Source organism: Aythya ferina (assembly GCF_964211825.1).
Source record: "Aythya ferina genome assembly, chromosome: 1".
Lineage (NCBI taxonomy): Eukaryota > Metazoa > Chordata > Aves > Anseriformes > Anatidae > Aythya > Aythya ferina.
The window spans coordinates 160,573,758-160,588,422 of record NC_140296.1 but is presented as its reverse complement, the minus strand read 5'-3'; the positions used below and the strand labels follow the sequence as shown (position 1 = coordinate 160,588,422).

Genomic DNA, 14,665 nt, shown 5'->3' with positions numbered 1-14,665 from the left:
GACTAGGAGCCTTGGGAATGGCTACAGATGGGACTACAACCATGTACAATTTACAGTTTCTGCTGTAATTGTGACACCGATGAACCTAAGTTTTAATTTTACAGTACAATTGTAACAGCAACCTACCTTTTCAAGTAAGCTTGCACATTTCCTGACCATTCCAGGACACTTTGAAACTTCTCTTCATTCAGGATTTTGTGCAAAACTTGAACAAAGAACTCAAGAAAACGTAATTTCTTTTTGAATTTCATCACTGCAAAAAAAGCAATAAAAATAACATTTTTTCTATTTATTCTGTAATAGGTTTCTGAATTCAGCTGTAATTACAACTGTGTATCTGTCAAAGCACTCATTCATGTTATGTTGCATGCCAATTAAAAAAAAAAAAAAAAAAAGGCAGATTTAGATTAGATATAAGGAAGAAATTCTTTAATACGAGGGTAAATTTGCCCAGAGAAGTTGTGGATGCCCCATCTCTGGAACAAGGCCAGGTTGGACAGGGCTTTGAGCAACCTGGTCTAGAGGAAAGTGGCCCTGCCTATACAGGGGGTTGGAATTAGATGATCTTTAAAGTCCCTTCCAATCTAAACCATTGTGTGATTCTATGGTCCTTTGACGAAGAAAAGACATACTGATACTAAAACTGGATAGGTCATGATATACAACAGCAGTTTTTAAATACTTATTTTTGTGACTGGGCATCCAGAATCACAGTTTCACTGTAATTACATACACTCCTGGAATGACAAATATTATACAGACTAAGAAGACAGTTTTGGAACTATTTTTGTGTTATTATACAATAATATTCAACATGACTAATTGTACACTTGCCTGAAAATTTGGGGGAAAAAATAATAATAATAATAATAAAATAATAATAATAATAATAATAATAATAATAATAATAATAATAATAATAAACAACAAAGTAACTGCATCCTAATTACTTAGGCTGTTCTTCTCAGTGACAGCCACATTAGTGTACAAGCATCTCAGTTCTCACTGCAGCAGTGGAGCTGTGTTGTAGATTTAGGCAGCTTTTTAATTGTTTGCAAACTACTTTGACTGTTGAGCTGTATTGAAAAATTTTTATCAAGAAATAAATGAGCATTTATCCTATCTGAAAGCTATATTAATTTTACAGGCTGGGCTCCACTCCATACCTGTACTAAAAAAAAAAAAATAAAGCATTGGCAAAGGCCACATACCAGAAACTTAAATCCTAGTTCAAAAACACGAGGGTATTCAGTCTTCTATGAATTCCTCCTTCAGTAACAAAATTTAATGTGGAAATGGTGTCTCTCAATTTAAAAAGAACATTCCACAGAAATGAAAAATTTGAAGACTTGGCACAACTGTAAAAATGACCTCATTTTCAAGTTCATGAGAAAATAAATGTTATCAAAATTATTTTAACTATTATTATTATTATTATTATTATTATTTTAACTATTTTATATATTAAATATATATTCTAAACATGTTTTAAGTATTTCATACACTTCTAAATGTGACTATATTAAAGATTTTTTAAGCTATGTTTTAGTTGATTTTTTATATAAAAGAACAAAGTGAATAAAAAAATTCTAAGAGCTTATTCTGAGCAATAAATAGATTGCTTTATATTGGAAATTTTCTAAAGTAAAGCAGCCCTTACTACTAAAATAGATGCCAATCATCCTACCTTCACGATAAGCAGTGTTTGATGTCCAACATGAAATTATAGGGTAGAGGAACAAAGGATCTTCCTGTCCTGTAAGCTCTGATCCATGAACTACATCAATAAACAAATCAAATCCATTATGACAAGTAGTGACAGTGTAAAATAGAAACTCTACATGGAACCATAACTGAAGACTAGAAAAATCCTTCTTTAGTACAGTTGCTTTTAAATCTCTCACTGTCATCCAGAGAGAAATTTAAAAGCTTGCTCTCTTGTAACATGAGTAACTGTGCCACTGTGTAATGAAGAGCTTACAGATATGACTGATGAACTTCCAGATACAAGACTAATGAGGAAAATGTCTGGAGTCCATCAGAGGTATAACATCTCCATACAAATCATCTGTGGAGGAGATGATTTGTGCAGTAAGGAAATGTCCAAAAAAGATATTTAAAGATATACTGCATGAACTGAACACATGATGCTATTAATGACTAGCGCTTATAAACATAATTGGTATACAGACATCATAAATAGATAAAAGAATATATTTTTTATTCACCTAAATATTTATGTAAATAAATTTAATTGCATGTTATATAAATATTCCTATACATAATGTTTTATGTGTGTAAATAGTATATAAAATATATAGGTGAACAATAACTTGGATTCAAGCTTCCAAGAGTTAAAGACAACTGTGTTACCAGCTGATGAGCACCAGAACAATGTTACATGTGCTACTTGATATTTTGCCTTGATAAAGGTATATAACCTACAAACTTTATGCTGAGGTGAGTTCCATGGTTGAAAAAGATGAATGCAGCTGGTCCCTGAAAAATGTGAGGTTAAAAATGGACTCTATAACAACCAGTTGTGATTGTGGATTAACAGCTGCAACCTCCACTTGCAACAGTCTATTGTATGCAAATAGCATCCTATTAAATAGGACAGACAGCAGGACAAGCAGATTATTTATTATTATTATTAGGTCAAGTCACATCTCCTGTTGGTGTTCTCTCTTATTTGACAAGTTTGACAAAGATATTACTTCAAGTGCGGATTTTAACAAAGAATAGTGCTTCCCAAAACATTTAAAATTGGAAAACATTTGAAATTTCAAAATATAATATTGCAGTGTGTGAACTTTTCCTCAGTTTTCTGCGGAAGACACAGATTAACTCTTTTTCATTTTTCTCTTAGAGAATCATAAACGGAATAGTAAGTATTGATTACTCTTAAGTATTTCCTATGAAAAAGGCTTTTGCCAATACTTGTTTTCAACAGCATGCCCTACAAGTGTGCAAATTGTCCTAAATCATTTATACATATTTGTATGGATGGATGTAAGCTTTGTTATTTGTTATGCATGGCAACAGCAGAAGACTCCTGTATTGACTAGTATACAATTATCCTATTGGAGCAACAGAGCAGACTTCAGCAGTCAAGTATTTGTCAGTTAATGAAAACATGTTCTTCTTTAACTGATCAGCTTTAACTTTCTATTAAGAAAGAATGGAACATCCTTTTATTAAATAATGTAATTTCCAATTAACTTACAGAACTCATTCATCCTGTAACTTGTCCTGCAGAAATGCAGGCATCAATGTCAGCAGCAGAAACTGAAGGATCAGTGCACAGATAACAGAAGTTTTGCATCATGCTTTTTATCCTGTTTGTCACAGAAATACTTTCTCTTCTAAAATATATATATATATGTGTATACATTGGCAGTAGAACACAACTAGAACATGAATCAGCAGTGTGCTGTTTCAGCAAAGATGAACTGCACAGAGAACCAGCAGGTCAAAGGCAGTGGCTATTGCCCTCTATTCAGCACTTGTGAGACCACACCTGGTGTGTTTGATTTTTTAACTCCATAGTCCAGTGAAGGGCCACCAAGATGATAAAGAGCACATGAAAATGCAAGGAGAGGCTGAGAGAACTGGATGTATTCAGTCCTAAGAAGAGAAGGCTAAGGGGAGTTTACGCCTATGTAAAGGAGAAGTACAGAAGGTACACCTCAGACTGTCGTCAGAGGTGAACACCTACAGCACAAGAGGTAATAGCTGCAAGTTGGAAAACACAAAATTCCAAACAGGTATTTAAAAAAAAAAAAAATTAACCATAAAGGTGGTCAAATATTAGAACAGGTTGCCTGTAAATATTTTGAAATCTCTTTCATCAGAGATTTAAAACTTGACTGGAAAAGTACCAATGCAACCTAATCTCTGGAATAAATTACTTCCAGAGATGCCTTCCAACCTAACTTGTTCTATGATTCTATACAGGTTCCAAGGAGTAGAAAATTCCAGGTAAATACAATGGAAAAAAAATCTGTGGTGGCTCTGTGTTCTAAATTTTTATGAAATTTTCTTCTTAAGTCCTACTTACTACTTCATCTAACTTTGGCAGAACAACTAGCATGTAAATTCTTGTGCTTAATACAGACTCTAAGATATTTTAAAGTTGATATAGTCATTGCTGAGTTACTAGGTAGTAAAATGCTCCTCCACATGCAACTCCTTCACAAAGAGAACAATTTCTCTTAACCATATGCAGGAATTCTTTCATACACTACAAATTCCTACAATAGTCATTGCTACTAGCAATGGTAGGGTGGTAAAACACACAATAAATAGGCAACGGTCTTTGCCCTTGCATTTTCTGATTTACGAAGATAAAGCAAGCCTAAAAAACTTGGAATGAAATTTACATGGATCAGAATATATTTAACAGCACAACAGGACAATGACCACTCCCTTCTAAGAAGGAATGAATGTTTTTGTGGAAATAATGAAAGCGATTAATAAAAGTCATTATAAACACCACTACAAGGTATAGAGAAGCTCATAGAAATTATGATTCTGTTTGATTTATAATCAAAAATATATCAAATAAAAGTTCTTAGGCAAACAATATTTACAGATGAACCATAGTAAACTGCATGGAACATGGTAAGAAGTGTTTAATAGTACACTCACCTGGTTTTGTCAGTCTCAGGAGATTTGATTCAAGAGCATTTAGATTTTCTGTTGCTTTTTCCATTGCAGCTAAATGGGATGTCTTTGCAGAAATGTTCTGAAATATCAGGTACTTAGTTATAAAAACTTAGCTTTTACCTAACTAAAAAGAGCACATCAACAGTGAAGTTTGGATTAGATCCTAAATATTCTTATTCCATGTTTGGTAATTTAACCAATATTGTCCTCTTTGTAAATGAGCTAAAATTGATGTCCATAAAAATGCTAATATAGCTTAAAAAACTTGACCATGATACATTTTTGACTGGCCCCCCAGGAAGCCAGTGAGATTGCATTGCCACCAAAAAAAAAATGTAGGGAAGTCTCACAGGCTACTAGAACAGCATATTTGAACAAAATTTTTGACCAAATATGTTGCTTTCCAGAAAAAAAAAAAAAAAAAATATATATATATATATATATATATATATATATATATATATATAGTAACTACTCTTTTGTAGAGTAGTTACTTCCTAAAGATATGAAAATCTTCCTCTGGAAGCCAAGTTTTTTCTTTCAAATGAAAATGTAATTTTCAGTCAGCGCTATTTGCCTCAAGGCATTATATTGTTCCTATGATCTTAAATTACTTTCTCTCTCTCTCTCTCTCTCTCTTTTTTTTTCTTTTTTTTTTTTTTTTTTTGGTATGAGCTTGAGAGAAGCCATCACAAATGCAGCAAGAAGCAATGAAGAAAATCATTTGTTCTGGATTCTACCAGTGTCCTACAGGTGTTTGTTTGTTGTTTTTTTTCCAGAAATCCTTCCCTGTAAGCTGATTGATTGACTTGATGCTCCTCTCAATTTATCTCTTTCATGCTCACAATGCTTGTTTTCTTCCTGTCTCATTATTCCTATTTTCTTATATCTTTTTCAAATCTCCTCTCTAGTAAAATCTCTTCCAAAATTATTTAAAGAAAAACAGACAGAAAAGTATGCAGAATCAACACTTTAAGTTGTCAGAAATCCTCCACAACCTACTGCATCTCTTTGTAATTTAAGAAGTTAGGTCTTTGAGGTTGAAAGTTCTTCCTCAACTAAGATTTTTTTTTCAGTCTACAAAGTTCCCAAGTTACTCTCCTACTATGACTCTGTTTCAAGTAGCTGCTACACAAAATGAGAGGCTAAGTTTCTACACTAGGATACTTCTGAATTTCCTTTCCTATACAATTATTTAACTGAGTTGTTTGTTGTTTTTTTTTTTTTTTTTTTAATTTATTTCTTTATTTCTGTCCAGTAAGACATTCCTGCAAACTGTATGTGCAGATCAATTAGGGATGCTAGTAATGATATCTGCAGGATCCTAATGGCTCAGAACTGTACTATTGCTAACCCCTCTCCAGTTCAGCTAGAGGAGGCCCTGTACCCACTGCAGTCTGCAACTGGTCCCAACAAAGATGGCTGTAATCAAACAGAAGCTTCTCAGCTGTATTCTTGGGAATTCCTACTCTATTAGGAAACTCTTATTCCATACAATCACTTCTAAAACAGAAATGAATAAATATGGTCTTTAAAATAATAAAATAGCATATTTAGAGAAATTATAAAGTGAATGTAAGAACAATTACTTCTTTGTTGGTGTGTATTTCTTCAGTTTCTGTAGCTCCTGAGCAACAGAGTGAGGCTGTTTGCGAGGAATCCAACAATTTTTTCCCATAGTTAATAATAATTACTGCTAGTTCGTATTCTTTCCATGAACGTAGAACCTATTAAAGAATCATCTATTATACTTTTTGTTTTGCATAACATGTAATGTTTAATTATTATCTACTTACACTTGTCAAAATGCATTAATATTATAAATAGAAGTTAATTACTCAATACTTAAGTTTTCCTTAATAAAACAATAGGACTATAGACCTTTAAAATACTTGGAATTGCAGATATACTGTGTGTTATGCTTCTGCTTAGCCATTGACTCTGTTCCTCAGAGAATAGAAATACTTAACCAGAAGTATCTATGGCAGCACTTGACATTCTTCTTGTTCTCAGGCAGTACTGCCATCAACGAACATAAGGGGTAAGTAGATGATCCTCATTTACCTCTCTGGTATCAAGTGCACATTTGAAAATCTCAACCATATTAGTGAAGTTTCTCTAATAAAATAGAATAGTGAAATTTTGAAAAATATTAAAATTATGATTGAACACTGTCTCATATGTATTTTAGCTGGTTTTATCTTCTTTAGCTAGAGCTCTGAAGACTGAAGTGTATATGCAATGTAGTTTCATGTTGAGATGTTTGCCTTTGGAATAGAAAATAAGTATACAGGTTACTTTGATAGTACAGTAAATAGTCCAATTAACTCAACAGAGAACTTTATAACATGGACAATATTGGACGCCTTGTGGGTCAGACTTTTTTGATGCCGGAACCAGCACTGCCTTGCTCATAATGAAATTACTTGAGTCACTTGAGGTTCATCTATTTGATATTTTTGATGCATTCAGGATTAAAAATGCAAAAGAGAATCACTGAGATTGGACATGCCATGTCCACACTTGACCAGAAAATAATGAGTTCATCAGTTAACTCAACTGATATTATGTACCAGTTAAATCAACTGATCAGTTAACTGATCTATTTGGAAATAGATGTCGATAAAGAATGTTACCACATAAAAGTTATTTTGGAAACCGAGATACAAGATTATTGAGAAATCTCTTTTTAAAAATGTGTTTCTTCAAGCAATTCCTCAGGTTTTAGCCACCTGTTCTGAATGTCTCGTGGCTAACCCCCTGAAAATCCTCATGTGACATCAAACACACCATTTCCTTGGAATTATTATTTCTCTCTCTTAGTAAATCCAGGCTTACTTTTGCAATGGTGTCCTCCCTCATTCAGTAAGCTGAATGCTGACACATCCTGAGATGAACAACCTTTTAGTACTAAGTTCACAGGTGAGTGAACTGTAAGAAATATTTAATGAGTAACAGCTTCTTTATTGATGATGCAAGAGTAGTGATTCAAGCACAGCAAAAGGTTTAATTTGGTAGTGCCACAAACATCACTTCCAATATTCTGGAATTGAACAGACAGCTCTGAGGTTGGCAACTACCAGGAGTTGAACTGTAAGAGCCAGAGGCTCTAGCCTGAGGGACAGAGTCTCTACAAAGTTAGATGCACTAACAGACATTATTGGCCCTGACAACCCTCAACCACCCTGAACCAGGCCCTCTCTCCATGGGCCCAGGAGCTCTCTTTCTACTCAGACCTGAGCCTAGAGTCCCTGCCTGAGCTATGTTGTAGGAGCGCTGATCTCCAGCACACTCAAAGCCGTGACTGTGCTTGGCCATGGATCCACTGGTTTGGACACCTGACACATTAACTGACTCCTCAGTTTGTCCTAGGAGTGCTCCCATCGTGATGGACACACCTGCTGGGCTGTGTCTTACCCTGGCTACCCTCACCAGACTTGATCCTGACCTGCAGATTGACTTCACAGCTTGACCTGCCTCATCACCACAAACTTCCCCAATGATCTGGACTCCTAGTTGAACCTGACTGCCACCCCTGGCCTGCCCTGTTCTTCAGCTGGGAACACTGGGACCATCCCTTGCTGGCAAGGCATTGCCCTGCCAGCCATGGGCATTGCCCTCACATCCTGGCTCCACAGCCCTCGCTGTGCCCTGACACTGCCCTCACAGCCAGGAGGGCCCACACATTGATTAATACCAAAACAAGATATCACTCTGAAGGCCAGCTTATTAAATCTTTTTCTTTTTTTTTCCTGTCAAAAGCAGTATCTTAAAGAAAGCTGTAAGCACAATAATATACAACATACCTTTGCTGTAAAAAATGAAGTACAAGCTATCATATGCTGAATACTCTCATAACATCCAGCCTGTCTCCTTTGCAAAATAGCACTTGGAATTTCTTGAAGGACAGCCAAGCACTTAATGAGGATCTGTAAATACAAGGATTAAAACAAAGTTTGGAACCTGCAACATACAAGTTTATACGTCTGTTCCATGTATTTTATTTGACAGTAAACTTTAAAAATACTTTAAAATCCAACAGCTATGATGAAATGTTAGCTCTACAAAAACAGTAGTAACATCTCCATTGAATGTAATGGCATCAAGATTTCATCAACAGCCCTTCGGAATAAATGACAAGTTCACAAAAAAAAACCTTAGATATTAAATTAGAGATACATGATATCTTTGCTGATTTAACTAAAATGAAATCAAAGAATGCTTAATTCAGTGAGATGACATACTCCCAGTAAAATACTGCTTAAAACTATATTGAGCTGGTCAGAATTTTAAAAGAAAGAAAAATGTGTCCAGTATGCTCAAAAAGACTGTACAAAAGTTGCATGTTTCTCCTGTATATTTGCTGAATCTATTTAAAAGTCTGCTGCTTCAGAAATGACAGGAAAGCATTCAGGTACTCTGTTCTGAAAGCAAAAGTGCTTGTTTGCTTCTAGAAAGGTACGGTTGCCTGAAAACTATAGACTGCGTAGACATTATCAAAACATTGGGAAAAAAGAAAAAAGGAAAAAAAAAAAAACACTGGCAAATGCTGCTTTTCTTTCCTCAGAATTGTTATTTGCAAATAGCATACAAATACAAGTTACATCACAGATTCCATTATAATTTTAAAATACCAATGAATCATCCCACAGAAACAACCAATGTTCTGCATTTACTTTAGCATATCTGAGAGCAGAATCTGTGCAGCTTACACTGAACATATGCACTGGAAACACATACAACCAATACAGGCTTTTCTTTCAGTAACTCCTTAGAGTTTGAAGCCTACATGTTTGGCTCTCCCAAATACACGTATATTCCATTACAAGTTTAATTAGTATCACTATAATCACAGGAACTGAGTGACAGCTCTCACTTAAAATGTTCTCACCTGAACTACTGGCACTGCAGAAATCTTGTGATAAATAATCGGAGCAAGGAGACCATAACATTGTACAACAGACTGCAGTGTATAACTTGCATCATTCAACCAATTACCAAGTTCAATTGCCACAGTCATCCTTTCACATTCTGCTAATCTACTGGCCTGTAAAAGAAAAAAGGGAAAAAAAATCTTGATTCAAATATAAATACCATTGTTAATCATTTCAGGAAGTGCAAGAAGACAGACATTACTACTGTTTAAAAAGCAGTGTGAACAACACATAAGAGAAAAGTTTAGAAATTAATTTACAGTGACACCCATTAGAAGTATATAAATAAATGCAACTGTATTCATGATTCTAAAGGAAACCATTTGTCTTAATTTTGCCCTCTGAATTTATCCACATAGTTTGTAATGCCTGACAGCAACTTTTAACCTGTGTGGAGTGGAAACTTCACATGCAATACTCTCAGAGTGATTAAGGGAGGGATAACAATTCTGTTTTTTCCCTACCAGCAGTCTGCCACAGTTGTTGCATTTGTGAGCAGATCCACTAAGGTCACTGTGTCATTGAATACTCACATTTGTAAGACACAAGTACTTCAGCAAAGGAGTGGAATAGTAATGGAATAATAGAGAAGGCAAAGAAAAAAGAAACTTAACATGACATTGTTCTATAAGAAAGCCTAAAATAAGCTGAAAGAAACAGCATATTAAAACCGTGAAACCTTGTTAGGAGTTCAATATTAATGAAAACTTACATATTATATAGCAGAAATGTTAACAAATAAAGCTGCCAGCTGCCTTTTAGTGGAACAAAAACGATCATGATTAAATCTCTTACTTTAAACACAGTCTAACACCACTGCAGTTAAGGAAAAACCTTCTCCAGCTGGAAGCAGCGGGCTTTGAATTAGGATATTAATAAGAAGTAACTACTTAGAGATCATCTTTCCACCAAGATACAAACTAATCAACATTATTTTAAGGTACACATACTTGTTCCTTGTAAAGTATCTCACTGGAACAGACAGAATCACAGAAAAGTCCTCCTTCCATTATGTTAATGTCACAGATAGCAAATATATTCCTCAGAAAGAGGTACAAGGTGATAGGAGATGTGTGAGATACAGTCTCAAGATGTAACCTACAAAAGACAAAAAGCAAAAGAGCAGTAAAAGCACGTTAATGATGCTTAAGACATCTCATGCCTGAAACTGCAGTCTTCAATAGTAAAATGATAGACACAAAGGACTACTACAGGTACTGCTGGAAATGCAGTACCTGTAGTAGTCCTTTACTGCTTTAAATTCCTAGCTAAAAAAAATAAATTAAAGGAATAAGACTCCTTTTCAAACTGTTGTCCACCTTCTAATAACCTAAGACAACTTTTATGTAATTGTTTCATCTAACCTAGTGAAACTTAGTTTGAATTTTCTTTAAAAACTTGGGATGCCACATCTTGTTTGTTCTAACCGTCTTCTTTTGCATGTTATCTTTCTGTATTGACAATAATGCATGCAGTTGGGAAGCACACTAAGTATTAATGACAGACTCCTTTTCATCCATCGATGGCTTTTGTTACAAGTTTCAAAATATATTATTTTCTTTTGCCTTTTGTGCATGTGTGTGCTTTTTTCCCTGGGAATAGGGGTGCATTTGTCCTGCTTTTTCTTCTTCTTTTTTTTTCTTACAGCACCAGTCCTATTATTTTGAAGTATAAGAAGTAAATTTCTACTTCTCCTTGATTGTGTTTTGTAAAACAGACTGAAACTCAAGAAGGAATATCAAACGGACAAATTCACATGTTTGACATTACCAAGATATCAACAGGGCTTCCAGTTGGAAACAGTTTTCCTTTCCTTCCAGCTCCCTCTACTGTCTAAATTGTCTGTACAGTCATGCTAGTCCAGTTAATTTCTTAGCTACCAAATAGTAAAATTGAAACTGTCTTATTTCAGGTGTCATAGTACAGCTTTGAGAATCTTCCATATTAATTGTATGAAATATGTTAATAATGGTAATAATTGTAGTAATAATAACAATAATAATGCTTTGAGTTAACTTTTAGAAAAGCAAAATCCCTGAACTGCTTTGCAAAGCTATTTAAAGTTTGCTGTCTTCATTTGATTTATTTGAAAGTAAGTTCATTCAAATGAACATACTTTACCTATAGAAATGTACGTGTTTAAAAAAAAAAAAAAAAAAAAAAAAAAAGCTTAGAAAAGAAGATAAATGAAGCAAAAATCACAAAGGCCAGACTTGTATTCCTGCATTGTTCTCAGGCAAGGGAAAGATTAAAGACACCCACATAGTCATAAAATAGGATGCCTAGTGATTATCTGCCTAAACCAAAGCAGTCCATAGGTTGCCTGTAAAACTCAAGTGGCACATAAAGTCAAGACCCTCAGTCAGCTTGCATGCCTGGTATCAGGGACACTGGTGACACTTGAAAGACAGACGGGATACACACCGGTGGTCTGGCTGAGCCCCAGATAACTACACTTCCACACATTAACTTCTCCTGTAACATGCAGCCCATCAAAGCACACACACGACTATACTGTCTGCTTGCATTCAGTGAGAAATTGCTGTTGCATTACGATGAGAAAACTGTGGGCTCTGATGCAAGTTTGACAAAATAATACAAAAACAAACAAACAAACAAACAAAAACCTCCAGCTGCATTGCATTGTATGTCTCAGAATAGCTGATTACTGGTTATTCTGTCCATGAAGTGGAAATGGAATTATTATGACCAAACTCCCCCTAATATCTACTGCTTTAAACTAAGATCTTTTTTACCACAATGTTTCACTGAACCATTGAAAACACATGCAGTAAGGTTGTTTATTGTCATTACAGTTTCAAGACTAAGTCAGTCTGTCAAACCTAAACTCAAAGGCTGCAAAACTATTTCTTATCTCCTTCACAAGATTGCCAAAACTTTCCTAAAGATAGAATTAGTCTTAAAAGAAATGGACACAAGTGAAGAGGATGAATATTTAAGATGTTAATTTATTCCTAAATCATAAGCAGTAGAACAACACTTAAACAGATTCTTTTTGTATTATAGTATTCCATATCTATTATTTCATACAAATCTTTTTTTTTTTTTTTTTTTTTTTAATAGGGAATTAATTTAATTATGTTTCGGTTGAATTACAGTGAATCTAACTACCAAAATTCTAGCTTGGCTTTGCCACAATGAAAATTATATATATATATACTAAAGTATTTTAGTATGTTTAAAAAATATTGTCAGGTTTATATAGTCACTCCAAAATAAAACTAACAATCATTTACCCATTTTGTGTGGTGTTCCAGACAAGATTTTCAGAATTTATGAACATTATTGCTCTCTTAATTGGAACTGAAAGTCAAGAATTCAGTGCATATTTTGCATATAAAAACGTATCACGTGGTATTAATGGGCAATTTATAAATGTTTCCCAATTATCTAAAGTAATAAAACAATCATTATAAAGAATTAGTAGAGTAAATGCTAGCAGTTCCACAAATATGAAAAATCCTCTTCTAATTATTCAACACTATATCCTTACAACACATTTCACACCTTTTTTGTAGGATGTTTTTCACATCACTAGTCTGAACAAAAATTCACAGCCTGGTACTCTTCAAAATAAAATCTATAATTAACTATTATTTTAATTTTGTTTTTGCCAGTAATTTTGTTTTTACCTGTTTTCAGATATAGTCAAATTACTTCTTGCAGAAATAACAGCTGTATTGGCAGGCAGTGGAGAAGAATTTGAAACAAAATAATCCCACATTGGTGAAAATGCTTCCCTGGCTAATGTGTAGTTGCCAGTCTGATAGGCTACCTAAAGGAAAAAAAAAAAAAAAAAAAAAAAAAACTTATTTATGTAACTTTTTACAGAAAAAAAATAGATTTCATTTTATATATTTGTTGCTAATTGAAACTAAACTAACAAGTTTCCATGGTCTTCAGATAAGTAAATGCAACTGCAGGAAAAATAAAGGTTTTATTCTGATGTATTTGAATTAAATATAGACAGTAGCAATTTGATTGTACTAATACTAATTTGCCTTCATAAGTAGCATCAGGGAAGGCAAGAGTTTCTTGACTGTTAATCAAGGATCTAAGGGTCCTTTATGGAATAGTTTACATGTTCTGTGCTACAGTTTCTGAAGAGAGATTATTTCGTCTATGTCCATTTTATCTTTGTATTGCTGCAGAATGGTAAAATTATGATTTGTGTTAATCAAGCTTCTGGCAAGAAAGTCTTGAGTTCTTGCCAGAAGTTTTAGAGCTACCAGTGAAAACAAATTATTACAACCAAATTAAAACATTATGTCATTATCAAGGAATCTAATCTTACCTGAGTTAGATAAGCTCGAACAGTAGTAGCAGAAAGAGGTGGATAAGCAAGGATTGGCTTAGTTGTTTCCCCAATGGCATCACCGATAAGTTTTCCATCGGAAGAATATGCTGCAACTGCAAATATGTATTTCTCATTGGGATCTAAGCCTCGTATTTCTAAGACGCTTTTTCCATCAGCTGGTATCTATCAATAAAAATATTTTCTGGTTACATCCACAGAATATATCAAAACCAAACACAAAACACAAAACACTACACTTTTATTGGTAAACAAATCATTTAATGGTCTGGGATACAATCAAAATATGTTTTAGGTTCTTAAAGACAATGAGAAAACAACAAAATAACAGAAAAAAAAATTGCTCTGAAATGCAATTGAGCATACAAAGCACATAATCTAACACAAAAGTTAAGTATGAAGACTTGGAGTTTTTCTAAGACATTTTTGTCCATTTGCACATTCACACTATGAGTTTGCATGCTCACAGGCATCAAGCTGGAGACATTCTAGCTCTGAGCTGTGCTTCAAGGAAAAAAGTATGTGGCTCTCCTCCATATATGCCACATGCATGTATTAGATATGGGTGCAGGATGTCTCAAGTCCTCTTAACACCGTTAATGCAACTTTAGAATCGAAGATGAGCAGTTTGTGAATACATATATAAAGACAATCTGTTTTGAAGGCCCCCCCCTTTTCCTTTTTCCTTCAAGTAATTGCCCATCCACATTTTAACATCATTTCTCAA

The 14,665-nt window shown here is 34.2% G+C and overlaps 1 protein-coding gene across 2 annotated transcripts in view; it reads right to left on the bottom strand.

The window, feature by feature from the left end:
• Positions 1-14,665, bottom strand: part of CFAP54 (cilia and flagella associated protein 54) — a 109,276-nt gene that overhangs the window by 56,773 nt on the left and 37,838 nt on the right. For both annotated transcript variants that reach the window (XM_084506419.1, XM_084506420.1), the window contains 9 exons: positions 13,918-14,103; positions 13,256-13,398; positions 10,553-10,700; positions 9,560-9,715; positions 8,475-8,597; positions 6,258-6,395; positions 4,651-4,747; positions 1,688-1,777; positions 127-253 (listed from right to left, as the gene is read on the bottom strand). In XM_084506419.1, the coding sequence (XP_084362545.1) occupies positions 127-253; positions 1,688-1,777; positions 4,651-4,747; positions 6,258-6,395; positions 8,475-8,597; positions 9,560-9,715; positions 10,553-10,700; positions 13,256-13,398; positions 13,918-14,103 (1,208 nt within the window). The remainder of the gene's footprint in view (positions 1-126; positions 254-1,687; positions 1,778-4,650; positions 4,748-6,257; positions 6,396-8,474; positions 8,598-9,559; positions 9,716-10,552; positions 10,701-13,255; positions 13,399-13,917; positions 14,104-14,665) is intronic.